Source organism: Pezoporus wallicus, unplaced genomic scaffold (assembly GCF_028554395.1).
Source record: "Pezoporus wallicus isolate ANWC-B61680 ecotype Strahan unplaced genomic scaffold, APGP_CSIRO_Pwel_v1 contig_6566, whole genome shotgun sequence".
In the NCBI taxonomy this organism is placed as follows: domain Eukaryota; kingdom Metazoa; phylum Chordata; class Aves; order Psittaciformes; family Psittacidae; genus Pezoporus; species Pezoporus wallicus.
The window spans coordinates 456,136-473,791 of record NW_026638763.1 but is presented as its reverse complement, the minus strand read 5'-3'; the positions used below and the strand labels follow the sequence as shown (position 1 = coordinate 473,791).

At 44.8% G+C, this 17,656-nt stretch overlaps 1 protein-coding gene across 3 annotated transcripts in view; it reads left to right on the top strand.

The window, feature by feature from the left end:
- Positions 1 to 15,208, top strand: part of UBE2F (ubiquitin conjugating enzyme E2 F (putative)) — a 79,640-nt gene extending 64,432 nt beyond the window's left edge. For 2 of the 3 annotated variants that reach the window (XM_057412222.1, XM_057412220.1), the window contains one exon: positions 14,729 to 15,208. In XM_057412222.1, the coding sequence (XP_057268205.1) occupies positions 14,729 to 14,779 (51 nt within the window). In that variant the 3' untranslated portion in view covers positions 14,780 to 15,208. Of the gene's footprint in view, positions 1 to 12,194; positions 12,621 to 14,728 lie in introns of those variants that run through there. The other variant, XM_057412221.1, reaches the window with a different exon arrangement.
- Positions 15,209 to 17,656: the final 2,448 nt, after the last annotated feature.

The window sequence follows — 17,656 nt, the reverse complement described above, 5'->3', positions numbered from 1 at the left end:
TTTGTTCCTTCTTGTTTATGCCCAGTGTAACCAAGTAAGGTGTTCTGAATCACATGAGGAGGGCTGTTCGTTCCATAACCACAGGTTTTCCAGCACTTCATCCTCAAGGCATTTTCAGAAGGTATTTCACAGAATCACAGAGTCTCTGAGGCTGGCAGGGAACTCTGGAAATTGTCTACTCCAGCCTCTGTGCTCAGGGTGGAGTCATATGGAGCAGGTTGCCCAGCACTGTGTGCCGTCAGCTTTTGAGCATCTCCAAGGACAGAGACTTCACAACCTCACTGGGCAACCTGTTCCCATGTCCCACTACCCTTAACAGTAAAAAAACTCTTTAAAAGACATTATTTCAGTTTGTTCCCATTGCCTTTCACCACTGAGAAGAGTCTTGCTCTGTCCTCTTCGCAGCCTCCCATCAGTTATTTGTACACATTATGGTCCCCCTAAGCCTTCTCTTCTCCAGACTGAACAGTCCCAGTCAATCTTTAGTCTTCCCTACGACGGATCCTCTCATTCATTAACCATCTTCGTGGCCCTTTGCCAGGCTCACTCAGAAAGTCCCTGTCTGTCTAAACCTGGGAAGCCTGGCACTGGGCACAGCACTCCAGATGTAAATCATCAGACCTGAGTGGGGTGAAAGGATCACCTCGCTTGATCTGCTGCTAGTTCTCTTCATAGTACAGCCCAAGGATGCTAGTGGTCTTCTTGGTCAGCTTGGTGACCAGCCAAGCCACAGGGTCCTTCTCTGCAAAGCTGCTTGCCATTCCCCAGCATGTGCTGGTTTATGGAGTTATTAATGGGCAAGACTTTGCATTTGCCTTTGTTGAACTTTGTGAGGTTCTCTGTCTGGTTCGCCAGCTTGTCAAGGTCCTTCTGAATGGCAGCACACCTATGTGGTGTGTAGCCACTGGGACTAAAACCCCAGTTTTACATCATCAGCAAACTCTGCCCTGCCCTGCATTCAGGTCATTAATGGAAAAGTTAAACAGTATTAGCCCCAATATCAACTCCTTGAGTACTCCACTAGGACTTCGTGCCACTGATCACTGATCCCTTCCCACATCCCAGCTTCCTTCTTAATCCCCGTAACTTTTGACATCCACATCAATTTCTGTCAAATTCGACAAAGCAGCAAAGTTCCTTTGCATCCAGTTCCTATAACTGTCACCAGAACTGTGAGCAGCAACAAGGAAAGGGTAGTCTGTGAGTGAGCCCCCCAGAAAGTCTGCCATGCAAGCTCAGCCAGGGCTCACTCTGAAGGGATGCTGTTGGGACTGTGTGGGCACTGACCACTCAGAGTAGACCATGAGCTTTGCATTTCCTTCAGCTGGTAGCAAGGTGATCTGGGCAACCCAAGAGGGCTGCAGGAGGGTGAGGGAATGATAGAATCCCAGACTGGTTTGGGTTGGAAATGACCTTAAAGCTCATCGAGTTCCAGCGCCCTGCCACAGGCAGGGACACCTTCCACTAGAGCAGGTTGCTCCAAGCCCCTCTGTCCAACCTGGCCTTGAACACTACCAGGGATGGGGCAGCCACAGCTTCTCTGGGCACCCTGTGCCAGCGCCTCAGCACCCTCACTGGGAAGAACTTCTGCCTAAGAGCTCATCTCAGTCTCCCCTCTGGCAGGTTAAAGCCTTGTCCTGTCCCTACATACTTTTGTCCAAAGCCATTCTCCAGGTTTCTTGTAGCCCCTTTAGGCACTGGAAGCTGCTCTAAGGTCTCCCTAGAGCCTTCTCTTCTCCAGGCTGAATAGGTAGTTCTTTCTGGGAGAGAGAAGGCCAGGTTGGACGGGGCTTGGAGCAGCCTGGTCTAGTGGAAGGTGTCCCTGTCTGTGGCAGGGAGTTTGGACTGGATGAACTGTAAGGACCCTCCCAACCCAAACCAGTCTGTGATTCTACGATACTGCTGTATACTTCAGTTTTTAGAGGGGGGTTGCGCAACTTATTTTTATTTTTTTCAGTACCGCTGCTCTTATGCAAACAACAGAAAGATACTGTGCCATTAAGACTATTTATAAAGTAATTGAGGTCAAGCCTTTGAAGTTACTGCTCGTTCATCTTCAATTCTTAAATCTTAAGGTTTACAGGAAGAGTAGCTTTGTAAAACCCTTTGTAAAGTCATATAGTGTGTCTTCCTAGCTACTCTGCTAGTATACATTCTGCTCTCCTTTTCATGTCTGAACACCTTATTGGATTACTTCTTAACATTGTAGTTGTGTTCAGTTTGTCTTTAAACTGCATTTCTCTTTCTCTACTTCCACTCTTCCACCTGATCTCAGAATTACTGTGATATGAAGTTTGTGAGGTCATTCCCAGGAGTTTGCCATGGGATCCAGGATGTTGTTTTTAAAACTCATTAGCACAAGACGTGTTTTGTCAAATGTGATGATTGCTACAGTACTTCAGGAGTCCCTTGGTCTTTGCTGGGTTTTCTGATGCGTCATCTCCAGTTGAGGTATGTCAGATTTCAAGGACAGCTCTCTAGACAGTTCTTTATACAGAATGATCTAATTACCGTTTGCAAAAGAAATGCATAAAGACATTGGTAAGCTGTAATTTGACTGTTTTACTACCTTTCTCTCTCCTTAACTATTTGTGTTTCTTCATAGAATCACAGAATGGTTTTGTTTTGAAGGGACCTTAAAGCTCCAACCCCCTGCCATGGGCAGGAACACCTTCCACTAGACCAGGTTGCTCCAAGCCTCTGTGTCCAGCCTGGCCTTGAACACTGCCAGGGATGGGGCAGCCACAGCTTCTCTGGGCACCCTGTGCCAGCACCTCAGCACCCTCACAGGGAAGAACTTCTTCCTTATATCTAATCTAAATTTCCCTTCTTTCAACTTAAAGCCGTTCTTCTTGGTGTCTGTTTTAGCACAGATCTCAGCTGGTTGTTCCAGTTCTTGTGTCACTGATACATCTTACTAAAAGTATGAGTAGTTGCTTTGCAGGATCATTACAATGGTCTCTCTAGGACTTGCAGCATTCCAGACCAGAGTGCCAGCCTCACCTTTCTTTTCACTGCTACTTTTTGTACTGCAAACACACAGCAGAGATCTCCATCCGGGACAGCTTATTTCCATTTCTTTGACTGATTCTGTGTGTGTGTGCTTTCTCCCACTGTTCTTACAGAGTCGCAGAGTTACCAGGATGGATCTGGGCCTCCAGGAACATCTTGGGCTTTTGACTTGTGATCTAGGTCCAAGAATTTAGCGTGCAAATTAATATATTTTCATTTTCAAATTGTTCATTTGATTTGGTCAACAACTTGGTTCATGCAGTTGGCTCTTAGCTCAAGGAAGGGTAGGCAACAGAAAGGCTGTTTAGTACTTGTCAGGACAGGGAGAGGCATGCCCAGATCTTGCTCTCATTATGTTGGCTTCAAGCTGGTTTTGTTAGGCCCTCATTCTTTACATTATTTGCAATTGTTTGAGTCAATGTTTTGCTTAAATAAGCATAGTCTTATCCTTGCTGTGCCATTTTATTTATTCATGTTTGAGCTTCTCTTGGACTGGGATCTGCTTTGCCTATTGTCTAACATAAGGTTTTTCACTTAACCTCATTCCCTTGTTTCAGTTGATAGCTTTGCACCAGCCTTGACAATCCTAAGAACACTCTTCCTAATAGGAAGTAGCTGGTTCTGAACATTTTCAAGAACACTGCTGTTTATTTCTAGCAGTACAAAACTGTGACGTGATGAAAATTCAAGGGTTTTTTTAACTTTATTCAAGTGAAAGAGGAAACTCATGTAGATTCCTGGATACTGACTTGAGGATCATTTCCTGATGTCATCTGCAGGGGGTTACGTAACATTGAAGAATTCTTCTAATTTGAACAGCCTGGTCCAGTGGAAGGTGTCCCTGCCTGTGGCAGGGTTTTAGGACTGGATGAGCTTTAAGGTCACTTCCAACCCAAATCAGTCTGTGGTTCTGTGATAGTTAAATGCACACACCATACAGTTCCAGCCAGTACAAGTGCCTGTGGACACCACATTTGTGGTGTAGGAGTCGATAAGCGGCAGAAGAAGTTTCTCAAGGGCAGAACTTGATCTGCTGTGTTCAAGGCTAACATTAGCTTTTCAAGCTTTTACAACACTGGAAAAGTATTTAACCCCAAAAGGCTTTCAAACTTGACATGGTTTTTGTTTTTGAAGCTGTGTAATTTTTGCTGTGGGGTTTTTATTACTCTTTGATTACCGCTTAAGTGTCTAGTTAAGAACAGCGGTACCATCCCACTCCAAAACCAGCTTTTCAAAACAATTTTCCCTGGGAGTCATTGCATTTATTTATCTCTGTATTTGTTGCAGTAAATCCTTCACTTCCTCGGCACACCCAACCACCCTGATTGGTGTTTGTTGCTGTCACTGAAGTTCTTGCAGCCACACTATAATGCGTACTTGTTTTTCTGCAACATTACTGCATTTAGACAATGTCACTAAGGTTTTTCTTGCATTGCCTCCCTGTTTTATGTTCTGCGTCAGCGTTACAGCCTTTGAAGCCTTTTCCCAGGGGGCATAAAGTACACTAAATGGCATGTGCAAAAGAGCCAACAGTACAGCTGCTAATTGTGGTAACAGAGGTAAATAGGAAAAACATTACTTTTTGATGCCATTAACTATCTTTCATAACACTTGGATTATGGATGGAACCTCTTTTGGGTTCAGCAAAGTTGATTAAGCTTTTGAAGTGGTTTGACTTGCTGAGGTAATGACAGAAATGTGGAAGAAATGCAGATGTTTTAAAGCTTTTGTTCTACATGCTTTAGGCAGTTAAGTGGCTTAAAATGAAAGCTTTTGTTTTGCATTCTTTAAATAAATGCATGGCTTTAAAACAGAACCGTACAGGAGGGTTACTGAATGCAAACAAAAAGTCTGATCTCTAAGTGAAGTTCCCCATGTGCCTCACCTGCCCAGCCTGGTTTGTTTGGATATCATTTGACTGGAGTAGAGTATGACTTGCAAAAACCCTCTCACCAGACCCAGGCAGCTCCCATTTCCACTGTGCTTATAATTTATCCATTAAGAGCTCAGATCCCAAGGACAATATCCTCTCTTGGAAATGAGTGACATCCTCGTGGGTGGAAGTGAGTTTGCAGCACAGAGGAGGTTAACATCAGTGTAATTGGGATAATTCAGGTAATTTTCTTGAAGGGTTCTCTCTATAACCCTTTCCAACAACTGTATTGACAGGATGGCCAGTGTGCCTGGCATCAGCCTTGGGCTGACCCCAGTAGCACTGGGGGGAAACAAGTACCCAACATCAGGCACTGAATAAGCAAGCAGGCTCCATGCTGCCAAGTTCAACTCCCAGGAAGTCTTCTTTGTTTTCAGCAGCCTCGGTGAAATCATTAATGGTAATAAGCAAATGGGTCACAGGGCAAATCCCAAGTCCATAAGCACTGTGGCCATATGACCAGAGGGCTTGTGAAAGTCTCCACCAACTGACTCCAGCCAAGCTGCTCCATAAGCCAAAGGGCAGATATGGCAAGAGGGCCAGGACCCGCATCACGTTTGATCCAAGGAAGGATTTTCTTGGGGAAGCTGCTTTGCCCTGTTCAGCTGGCTCAGTTCCCTCACCTTTGCACAAACAGGATTTAGATGTAGTTAGCCCTGGCTGCCCCAGCAGCTTTCACATGCTAATCCACAGCCCTTTCCTCTTCCGGTAACTTCAGAGGGTGCTTTTTTCCTTTATCTTTGCTTCACTGGCAAACAACAGAGGGTTTAAAGAAGCATGAGGGAAATGGTTCCTACTTAGGGTCTGAGAATCTCAGATGGATCGTGTTCAGCATGCTGATCTTTCTCGGCAACACATCTTCGACTTCTCCCCAGGGCAGTGTCCTGGCAGGCAGGTCTATTCTGTAACTTACCTATATGGACAGATACTTATCAAAAAAAGTCCCAAAACTTAGAATCATAGAATAGTTAGGGTTGGAAAGGACCTTAAGATAATCTAGTTACAACCCTACTGCCATGGGCAGAGACACCTCACACTAAACCATATCACCCAAGGCCTCGTCCAGCCTGGTCTTGAGCACTGCCAGGGATGGAGCATTCACAACCTTCCTGGGCAACCTATTCCAGTGCCTCACCACCCTAACAGGGAAGAATTTCCTCCTTATATCCAATCTAAACTTCCCCTGTTTAAGTTTTAACACGTTACCCCTTGTCCTATCACTACAGTCCCTAATGAAGAGTCCCTCCCCAGCATCCCTGTAGGCCCCCTTCAGATAATGGAAGGCTGCTAGGAGGTCTCCACACAGCCTTCTCTTCTCCAGGCTGAACAGCCCCAACTTTTCTCAGCCTGTCTTCATACAGGAGGTGCTCCAGTCCCCTGATCATCCTCGTGGCCCTTCTCTGGACTTGTTGCCACAGTTCCATGTTCTTTTTATGCTGAGGACACCAGAACTGTACACAGTACTCCAGGTGAGGTCTCACGAGAGCAAAGGGGCAGGATCACCTCCTTTGACCTGCTGGTCATGCTCCTTTTGATGCAGCCCAGGATACAGTTGACTTTCTGGCCTGCAAGCGCACACTGCTGGCTCATGTTCATTTTCTCATCAACCAAAACCCCCAGGTCCTTCTCCGCAGGGCTGCTCTGAATCTCTTCTCTGCCCAACCTGTAGCTGTGCCTGGGATTGCTCCGACCCAGGTGTAGGACCTTGCACTTGGCATGGTTAAACTTCCTGAGGCTGGCATCAGCCCACCTCACAAGTGTGTCAAGGTCCCTCTGGATGGCATTCCTTCCCTCCAGTGTATCAACCAAACCACACAGCTTGGTGTCATCAACAAACTTGCTGAGGGCGCGCTCAATCCCACTGTCCATGTCAGTGACGAAGATGTTAAACAAGACCGGTCCCAACACCGATCCCTGAGGGACAGCACTCGTTACTGGTCTCCAGCTGGACATTGAGCCGTTGACCACAACTCTGTGTGTGCGGCCATCCAGCCAGTTCTTTATCCACCGAGTGGTCCATCCATCAAATTGATGTCTCTCCAATTTAGAGACGAGGATGTCGTGTGGGACAGTGTCTTAACGCTTTGCACAAGTCCAGGTAGATGACGTCAACTGCTCTACCCCTGTCCATCAGTTCTGTAGCCCCATCTGAGAAGGCCACCAAATTGGTCAGGCAGGATTTCCCCTTAGTAAAGCCATGCTGGCTGTCACCAAGCACCTTGTTGTTCTTCATGTGCCTTAGCATGCCTTCCAGGAGAATCTGCTCCAAGGTTTTGCCAGGCACAGAGGTGAGACTGACTGGTCTGTAGTTCCCTGGGTCATCCATTTTCCCCTTCTTGAAAATGAGGGTTATATTTCCTTTTTTCCAGTCGTCGGGAACTTCACCTGACTGCCATGATTTTTTAGATATGATGGCCAGTGGCTTAGCAACTTTCTTTGCCAGCTCCTTCAGGACCACAGATGGATTTCATCAGGTCCCATGGACTTGTGCATGTTCAGGTTTTTAAGATGGTCTCGAACCAGATCCTCTCCTACAGTGGGCTCAAGGTCTTCATTCTCACAGTCCCTGTATCTGCCTTCCAAGACCTGGGTGGTTTGGTCAGAGCCTTTGCCAGTGAAGACGGAGGCAAAGAAGTCATTCAGAACCTCAGCCTTCTCCAAATCCTGTGTAGCCAGTTCTCCCGAGAGCTTCCTGAGGCGGCCCACATTGTCCCTTGTCTTTTATTTGCTATGTACCTGTAGAATCCCTTCCTGTTATCCTTAATACCCTTAGCCAAGTTTAATTCTAACCGGGCCTTAGCTTTCCTAACCTGGTCCCTAGCTTTCCGTACAACATCCCTGTACTCTTCCCAGGCCACCTGTCCTTGCTTCCACTTATTATAAGCCTCTTTTTTCATTTGAATTTTCCTCAGAAGCTCCTTATCCATCCAAGGAGGTCTCCTGGCCCTCCTGCTGCACCTCCTTCTAGTTGGGATGCAACACTCCTGAGCTTGTAGCAGGTGATCCTTGAACATCAGTCGGAAGTCTTGGGCCCCCCTGCCCTCTAGGGCTATATCCCATGGGACCTTACTAAGCAGGCTCCTGAAGAGACCAAAGTCTGCTCTCCTGAAGTCCAGGGCAGTGAGCTTGCTGCACGCTCTTCTCACTGTCCTGAGGATCTCAAATTTGACCATCTCATGATCGCTGCATCCAAGGCTGCCCTGGAGCGTCACATGTCCAACGAGCCCTTCCCTGTTGGTGAGCACGAGCTCAAGCACGGCACCTCTCCTTGTCGGCTCCTCTATTACTTGCAGAAGGAAGTTGTCTTCCACACAATGGAGGAACCTCCTGGATTGCTTGTGCCGGGCTGTACCGTCCTTCCAACAAATGTCTGGGTGGTTGAAGTTTCCTGTGAGGACAAGGGCCTGTGAGCGTGAGGCTTTTCCTGTCTGTCTATAGAGCACTTCATCTGCAGGTTCTCCTTGATCAGGCGGTCTGTAACAGATCCCCACAGTAATGTCTCCCATCACTGTTCTCCCTTTAACCCTGACCCACAAACTCTCTGTTGACTGCTCACCTGTCCCCAGACAGAGTTCCATACTCTCCAGCCTATCCCTAACATAAAGGGCAACTTCCCTTCCCCGCCTGCCAGGCCTGTCTTTTCTAAATAGCCTGTAACCTTCCATTCCAACACTCCAGTCATAGGAGCCATCCCACCATGTTTCTGTGATGCTTATTATATCATACCCCCGTAGACGTGCACACATCTCTCATTTGTTCCCTATGCTACAGGCATTTGTATAGAGGCATCTGAGCTGAGCTCCAAATGAAGCCGGCTCATTGGCTGGAGTGCCTGGGATATCTCTACATTGCTCCAAGCATTTATTATAGGTGCTGGCAACTGACTGAGTGTGTTGGGATGGAATGATGCCCCTCCTCCCCCAACACATCTAGTTTAAAGATGTGAAAAACTTAATTTTTCTCTTCTTCCCCACAGATAGTCACAGTAAAAACAGCAGTGGCATTTTGGGGGTTTGGTGTTAGGACTTAGCTACCTAAAGCATTTAGTCATCATTTTGCAAAATCAGAGTCGCTTGATGTCTGGAAGTGGTGTTTAAAAGGTGAAGTAGGGAAGAGAGGCTGTGAAAATTGATGCCAAGCACAGGAGTCTGTGGGAGATACCTGTGTATAGGTTCTTCACCCCCGCTCGCTCTTCTTAGAATTTAAACTGTAATTACAGAGCTTGGAAAAGGGTTCAGGTGGTGTAGAGGCTGAGCTAAATTAATCAATGGCAGGGAAATGATAACATGAAAAACACCTCGCACTTGAGATTTTCATGTTACTCAAAGGTTTCATTCAGCTCCTTTTTAAATGGGAGTGGATGTGGGGGGGATTGATGGGCATGAATGCTTATTATTTTCCACAAGATGGAAAAGAAATAAAAGGTCGCTTTAAATATAACTCATAGGGCTAATGGGTAAATCTACCTGGTAATTATATCCTCCCAAAGGTCTGGCTGGAGCTGAGTAATGGCATAGAATCACAAACTGGTTTGGGGTGGAAGGCGCCTTACTGCTCATCCAGTTCCTACCCCCTGCCGTGGGCAGGGACACCTTCCACTAGAACAGGTTGCTCCAAGCCCTGTCCAACCTGGCGTTGTTCCTGTCATGTTCCTGGTGCTCAGAAGACCCCTTTATTAAACACTTTAAAGAAAAGGGCCTGGTAGAAATTGTTTGGAATTTAACTTTGCTGATAACTTGGATTAAAGTAGTGTTCACTGAAAATAGTGCTTTTTTATTGTTATAACACTAAAGAAGGAAGGGAAGGTGCAGTTAAGTGGTTTTGTGATTTTTTTTTTTTTTGTCTCTATTTTAATTTTACAGCATTGTAAATCTAAATGGTGTGAAGGTGGACCAGGAATTGTTTCTCACAGTCTCCTCTGAGAGGTGCCAAATCAGGTCAAACCCCAGTGTTTTAAAAGGTGCCTAGTTCTTGAGCGCATGCTTCAATATGCTTTTAGAAACTGTAGGCCCTAATTCTCTTCTGTGCTTTTGGGGTGGCAGTTTTCCTGTTGTTTCCATAATTGTCTATAAATCCTTTCCCAAGTGCTCCTCAGAGATAAATAACTTGTGATAAATTTCTACTCTGGCCAGATACTGAGCTTGTTTTAAAATATCTTGTAGTAACAACTTTCCTGCATTTTTTTAATCTCATTGCAGTGTTGCGTGTTTTTAAGACAGCCAGTTGGGACTTCAGTGAATTGTTTTAATATTACAACAGTCAGGTTTGGTTTTTGTTTGTTTTGTTTTGTTTTTTTATCTAAAGCTAATTAAATAAGGATTTGCTTTTTAATATTTTCTTAATGCAAATCATTGCACGTGTGCTATCTGGTAAGAACATGCAGTAAAAATGAAAATCATGAAACCAGTAAGCTGTTTGGAATTGATGTCTTTGACCGGAGTTCTTGCCAAAATAGACATGTATAGGTTTATCTGCTTAAAGGTTACTTGTTAAACATTTTTGTATAAACAGAACTTCCTTGTTTAAATACAAAGGAGGAATTCCATGGATATACTGCTTTAGCTTTGCAATCTGTGCTGTAACCCATTTTTCAGCTAATGATTTGTGAAATGTGTCATAGCTTCTATTCCGTACTCTTCACCCACTGATAAACTTTGAATTTCCCTTCAGTTGTTTGTGGCCATCTGTTTTTCATGGAATGAAGCAGCGATTTGGCCAGCAGTACTCATGCAGCAAGTACTTCCCACAGGGCTACTCATGTACCCCTCATTTTTCCCTCACCTCCCCACAGCTCAGAGCAAAGCAGCTTTGGCTCTGCTCCAGAATTGTGTAAACTCTCCCATTTTAGATGGTTTCTTCTCATACATGAGTTTGAGAGCTGAGCATATTCAGAGCTGGGCTCCCACCGGGGTCTTGCTTATCTGGGATAGGACAGGGATCTGCAGGGGAAACACGCTGCAGCCCAGTACCTGGGACCTATAGAATACCTGTGGGATGCAGCAGTGATGCCCTTGGTTCCATGGAGCTGTGTCTGGGCTGATCTGTACCTCTTGCATCCAGCTGGTGCTTGGGGAGTACCTGCTCTGCTTTTTTTGGAGTGTGCTTAGAGTTACAGTGTTTGGTTTATTCACATTTTTATTAGTTTCTTATTCTCAGCTGATCATCTTTTTTTCCTTTAGAACGTATGGGGAAGGCATCTGTTGAAGTGTACAATCTGATACTTGCACTGTCCACTCTTGTCACTGTGCTGTATGATGGGATGGCCATTGTGCTAAGGGAATATTGGCACTGCCTGAGCTTCAGCTTCATGCTGACCATGAAGCCAGTGCCTGATTTCAAGAGAGTCCCTGAGTCTCTCTTGCACAGAGGAGCTCTGTTTCCTGGCTTAGCCCCAGACCTCTCCACCCTAAACCAGGCAAGGCTGCAGGTACTGCTCCTACACGGAAACCCAAGCCTCATTCCTCCTCACCACTCAGCACATTTCCCAAGAGCACAAGAGCAGTTTTGTCCTCCTCTGACTCCATATTTCATATCTTGAAACTTGTGAAGAATATAGTATTGATGAAGGGCAAATGATAGGAGTTAGAAATCAGATTTCCCTTTAGAAATGCTCCTCCAGATGGCCTAGCAGAGCTTAATGACTGTTTCTGATGACGTTTCATGTCTTACAGCATCAGTACTTGTGTAGTAGAATGTTACAGCCAACCCTCTCCCTCTTCATCATGACCTGGTGACCTTGATATGGGAAACAACTTCAGCATAGAGGCAGCAGCTGTGCCTCTGGCCAAACTAGCAGTGAGACGTGATCCAGGTCCAGAGAGATGTGGCAAAGCAACCACCACCAGCAGCTAGACAAGCATTCTGGCAAGAGCATACATGGTCATTAAGATGAACTGCTTTACTGGGGCATATTTCCAGCAGCAAACCTTGCGACTCTTCCCCCTCTCATCAGTGTCTGTTTTGGCATCAAAGGGTGGTTGAGGCACAGGGCACTAATGCAGATCTGGGGTTGGGTACAGTTCTTTGGAGTCTCCAGCAGAAAGGATCAAGAAGCTCCATTCAAGTGGGTAGACTCGTTATTTTTAACAAAAGTGGGTGTTTTGCACAACCGGCCTCTAGCCCATCTTTCTAGTAGTCCTACACTTAGGAGGTGTCCTTGAAAGGAAGTTAAGAGAGGGTAAAATGCAATGCTTTGTTCTTTGCCTTAGCATTCCTAGCAGAATTTTGTATGTGCCTCTTCATAATGCAGGATATGTGCTGCTCTGATTAATTTTTATGCTTCTGATTATTCAGTACTGCACATAAACAGATGTGCACATAGAAAAGTGCCCCCTGGTAATGAGGAACTGTTAAGCCATATGTCATGTGAAGATGGAGTATTACAGCTATGGGATGAAAACCTCCTGTTCAGCACTAGGTTCACATACAGCGAGTATCATGTTAATACATTCTTGCCAATGCTGTCAGCCCCTTCATCTGGCGAGTCAGCCCAAGTGACAGCATGGATTTCTGGAGCCTTCCTGCTTTGCTGAGGTCCTGCTTCTGTTAAAACACTGCTGAGAGCACATCTTCCATTTGAAAATCTCGTAAAGATACATGTGAAAAAGAGGAGTGTGCCCTGAGCTGTCTGTACTGCGCTGCTCTTGGATGTTAATACAGCAAAGATGTAGTTGGCCCTGTTGCATATCCAGTGGTTTTTCTTAGCCGAAAAGATCGATGGTATTGCTAATGTGGTTTTTGTGTTCTTGTAGCTAGTAACCTTTTATTTAGTTTTATATCCCAGTAACAGGATGAGTTCAAAAGGCTTCACTTATCAGTTACAGTGTTGTGAATGACATGCTCTGATGTTGTGTGCATGTTGCTGCTACGAGCCATCAGTCTATAATACTGAGCACATCCACCATATGCAGTAAAATAGAGCTTTCCAGCATTGTTTGCCATTATGAGTAATTATTCTGAGTAATTAATATGAGTTTGTATCAAGATAGTCCAAAATGTACCAGAGCTGAAAACTTCATTGTGAGAGTAGTGATGCTCCATTCCTGGCAGTGTTCAAGGCCAGGTTGGACGCAGCTTGGAGCAACCTGCTCTAGTGGAAGGTGTCCCTGCCTGTGGCAGGGGGTTGGAACTCTGGGCATCCACAACTTCTCTGGGCACCCTCTGCCAGCACCTCACCACCCTCATAGTGAAGAGTTTCTTCCTAATGTCTAATCTCAATCCCCCCTCTGTCAGTTTAAAGCCATTCCCCCCTTGTCCTGTCCCTACATGCCCTTGTCGAAGCCCCTCTCCAGGTTTCTTGTCAGGCCCTTTAGGCACTGGAAGCTGCTCCAAGGTCTCACTGGAGCCTTCTCTTCTCCAGGCTGAACAACCCCAGCTCTTGGTGCATGCCCCTGTAAGGGAAGACAGCTTTTCCTACAGCTCTAAAATAAACTTCATGCTTTTCAGGACTTCTTAGCATTAGTACTAAGTCACGGTGAATATTGCAGTGCTCACCTTTATCTACTGTTAACAAAGAAGTAAACAAGACCTCCAACTCCTTGGACAGCCAACAGTCATAATTTACAGGGCATTAAACTCACAAACTGCTGTTCTTTCTGTAAATTTCATGCTATTTAGCTCTTTGCTGAGTGGGCTGTACCAGAACAGTCCATGTGTGTTCCAAGGGCATCATTTTATGTATTGGCAAGCCTGAAGATGTCAAGTTATGTCATTTAAAGCAGGATTGTCCGTTGCTGATCCCTCAGGTCATGGCAACAAGGTAAAAGCAGAGCCTTGGCTTGGTGGGCATAGAGTTTCAGTGCTTCTGTGGCCCCTGCTCTCCAGGCAGCTCCAGTACACCAGGACACTGTATTCAGAACCTCTTCATCCTTTGTGCGTCTTGGGGTTTTTGTGGTTTGGGGGTTTTATTTTTGAACAAACGTAAGTACATAAATTTCCCAGGTTTTCTTGCTTTATATTCTAGCAGCACACAAAACTGGGAGCTGGATATCAAGCAAAAGGCACTTTGCTGTGTACCCCCAACATGTATCTGGAGCACAGACCACTCAGTGTGTTTGTGTTGGACACATTTAGTAACAGGCTGTAAGCACATGAGGCAAACATTATAGGAATGTAGCATCTCTCTGACATCCTGACTTGGACAAGGATCAAATGAGGAAAGTATGTCAGAATTTCTCTGCTCGGTATCTCCATGCTGAATAAACTGCCAGAAATGTGTGCTTTTCTATGGATACAGAGGTTTTATGATACTCTTATAGGTTTTGTGTGGAGGGCTGCAGGTGTAAGAGTGTTCCCTCTGAACCACTTTCAAAAACAAGTGATTTGGTGAGTTTTTAATGCTGTACAGGCTGTAATAAATGACAGTGATCAATTTTGTGCTGGTTATGTGCTGGCTGTGATGCTGTGTAGTTACCTAGGGAGGCCAGAATAACTGCTTGCGACAGAGCTGTCTCTTTCATCTGGTAAGGAAAGCTTCCCTTCCTTCTCTAAAATCACAGCCAGATCTTTGCTGTGCCACTAGCTGGGACCTGGCCTCCCAGCACAGATGACCTGCCAGACACAGCTGGTGATGGCAAACTTTGTGCAGTTCAATCCCCAAAGGAATCCCCAGACATCTGCTTGCCAAGGACTCGAGCAATTGCCCGAGTTCTTATACACAACATTGGAAACATTGATGGACACTTGACCCTATTGCTTGCTGATGTGGGCATCCACCACTACTGCAGCCCTATGTGAGTCCCTCTCCAATGTGCTTGGGGTAATTCTGACTCTGCTTCCCTCTAGGAGGACTTTCGGAATAAAGTTGAAGATTACATTAAGCGCTATGCGAGATGATGAAGGGAGATGAATGGCAGGACCATGGCTTCCACACTGGAGTTATCCTTACCTTCAACAATGACAACAAAATCAGCCTGGATTGTACTAGTCCTGTGTTCATGTTGTACTGAAGAAGAAAACTAACTTAATAACTTACCCATGTTAAAAGGAGAGTTCAACATAAATACAGCAAGAAATTGTGTATGTTGGGTGAAAAAGTTGTTTGGTTACTTTTAAAAATGTTTACTCTTCTGAACTGTACTGTATATCCTGTTGATGAGATATGCTTGAGAAGTTAAAAGAAATCACTATTGAAATTGTAATTACACTTTTTTTTAACTCTTGCCTAGTTTGGAGGGGGGAAGATAAAAACCCAACCAAACAGATGAGGTGGCGTGCTTTTAGAACACTTCAGGTTGGCAATAAAATGGTCTCTTGTGAACCAAATCACAATCCTGTTTGCCTTTGATGAGCAGAAACAACAAAGAAACAAAAAAGAAACAAAGAAACAAAAAAGAAACAAAAAAGCTTTCTCTACCAGTCATTCACTAAAGCTTAGAGCTTGCTAGAATGCTAGTGCTAAATGAAATTCTACTTCTGGTATTGAAATTCTTGATGATATTTAATGTTAAGGATGTTTTTGTTACACTTTTGAAATTCTCACACTGTTATTTTCAGCTCCTGCATGGGCTACAGTATTTTTCTTTTGTTCCTGTTCATTGTGTGAAGTAGTTACAAGAAATACAGGCTAATCCCTAACTTAAGTAAATGTGTAGTATTAGTAAAACTATGTACATATATAAAATATATATTATATATTTCTGTGAAAATATAACAAAAGGGGGATTTTTATTTTTTTTTGGTAAGAAATCTGCCTTTGACTTTCCAATCTGGATGTGGTGAGGGAGCATCAGACACTGATCTGATGAAGGTAAATTCAAGCACCATGATCTAGAGAATACCAAATTGTGTTCTTCAACATTCTGCACTGAAAGGGAATGACTAATAATGCAGCTGAGAACAAGAACGCACTGCACCTCTGAAACATTCCTGCACACCTGGCTTTCTTGGTGATTAGAAGGGATATGATGCTATAATCGCCTTCTCTGTAAGTAGCTGTATATCAAACACAGTATGTGTGCGAGCAGAGATCCTCCACAAGAGAGTAGCATGTACCTCAGGAATCACTTCAGAGTAAACGCTGTGAAGAGTTGCTGCCTGGTGTGGGCCAGAGCTCCACACTGCTCCCCTGGGGATCCACTTGTGGGGTTACACAGAGGAGGTGCAATGGAACCAAGTCAAGCTTTTATAAATAGAAAAACCATAGAAATAAATGTTGGTGCAGTTTCATACAGAGCAAGTGTATGTGTGTAGTGCTCGGGTGTTGATGGTTTGTTATCCCATTATTACACTTTATTCCTTCCTACTGTCCCTCTGCAGACACTGAAGGAAATCAAAATTTATATCCATCATTAACATGGCAGAGCTGGGCTGCAGATTTTAAGCACGGTGCCGCCTTGCTTAAAGGTTTAAGTTCTCCCTGTGCCTTTTCTCTTACAGCTTCACAGGCTCCTGTAGCTGTTACTGGAGGTCTAGGAAAGCAGATAAATTAAATGCAGGGATTGGCATGCAGGAGGAGAGCCTTATCGTGAGCTTCATCTTTGGGTTATGTTGCCACTGTGGCTAAAATGAAACATGGATCAGGATATTATTTTAAGCAGGCAACTGTGTGAGAGATCTTTGCTGCCAGAATAGTAATGTCAGGGAAGGCAAGGGATAAAACACTCACAAAAATAGAAAGATTGGAAAATAGGTATGGATTTTGCTTGCCAAGTCAGGTGTTTTTTATTCTTTTCAAGCTGAAAACGCTGAACCAGTTTGCTGTAGCAAAGGTGAGTGTTCCTTGCTGTAGTGGCACCCTGGTACTGTTGTCACCTCCCATCCTTCAACAAAATGGTGAAAGTCCCTGTTTCTTGGCTGTCATCCATGTCACTCATGCCTTGAAGCCATGGCAGAGCAAACACAGGGTGCTGCTACTTCGAGCCAGGAGGAGCTGTGTCAGGGAATGCAGCAGGTTTGGGTTACAGTAGCTTGTGTGAGCACAGAGCCAGAGGTGCTGCTACCAAAGCCAGTACCCCCCCTCCCAGTACAGCCCTGCTGTATAATCCCAGCACCATTTTCTTGCTTACTGGGAGCAGGTGAGCAGAATATTGAAGTTTGCATATTACTACCTACTGTAGAAGGTGGCTGAGCAGCGTTTTCTTCCCATCCAGAATACATGGGCAAAAATGTTACACCTCACCCTCATCCTAGAAGAGCCCATCAGCTCATGGCCTGGGAAAATAAACTGAATTATTCTTTTCTGAACACAAGAAGCTGTTTGGGGGGTTTCTGTTTTTGTATGTATTTATATATATATATATATATATATTACATCTGTATAGATGCAACTAATTTATACTCTTTCCAGCCACCCTTGATTTCTGCCTCTCACCAAAGCACTAAGCTGAGCACTGCCAGGGGTATGTTTCCATCTAGTCTCCATCCTGTGCCCCCTACGGATCTCCTGCAATGGTAGAAGGCAAAACTATCCTGTATGTCCCCAAAGTGTCACCTTTGCTCATGGCCAGTTGGTGGATGGAGGCTCCTGAGCCAACAGTGCTTGTGCAGGAATCAGCTGCTGTAACTTCAAGGCAGTCTTTGAAACAATTTACTGCTTTTTATTTTCTTATTTGGGTTTTGGTTTTTAGTTTTGGGCTTGGTGGGGCTTTTTTTTCTCATTTATTTTTATTGTAGGCAGGTTATCTTCCAGAAAGCCTCTTCCTGGAGAAGGCTCCGGAGCGACCTTAGAGTAGCTTCCAGTACCTAAAAGGGTGACAAGAAATCTGGAAAGCC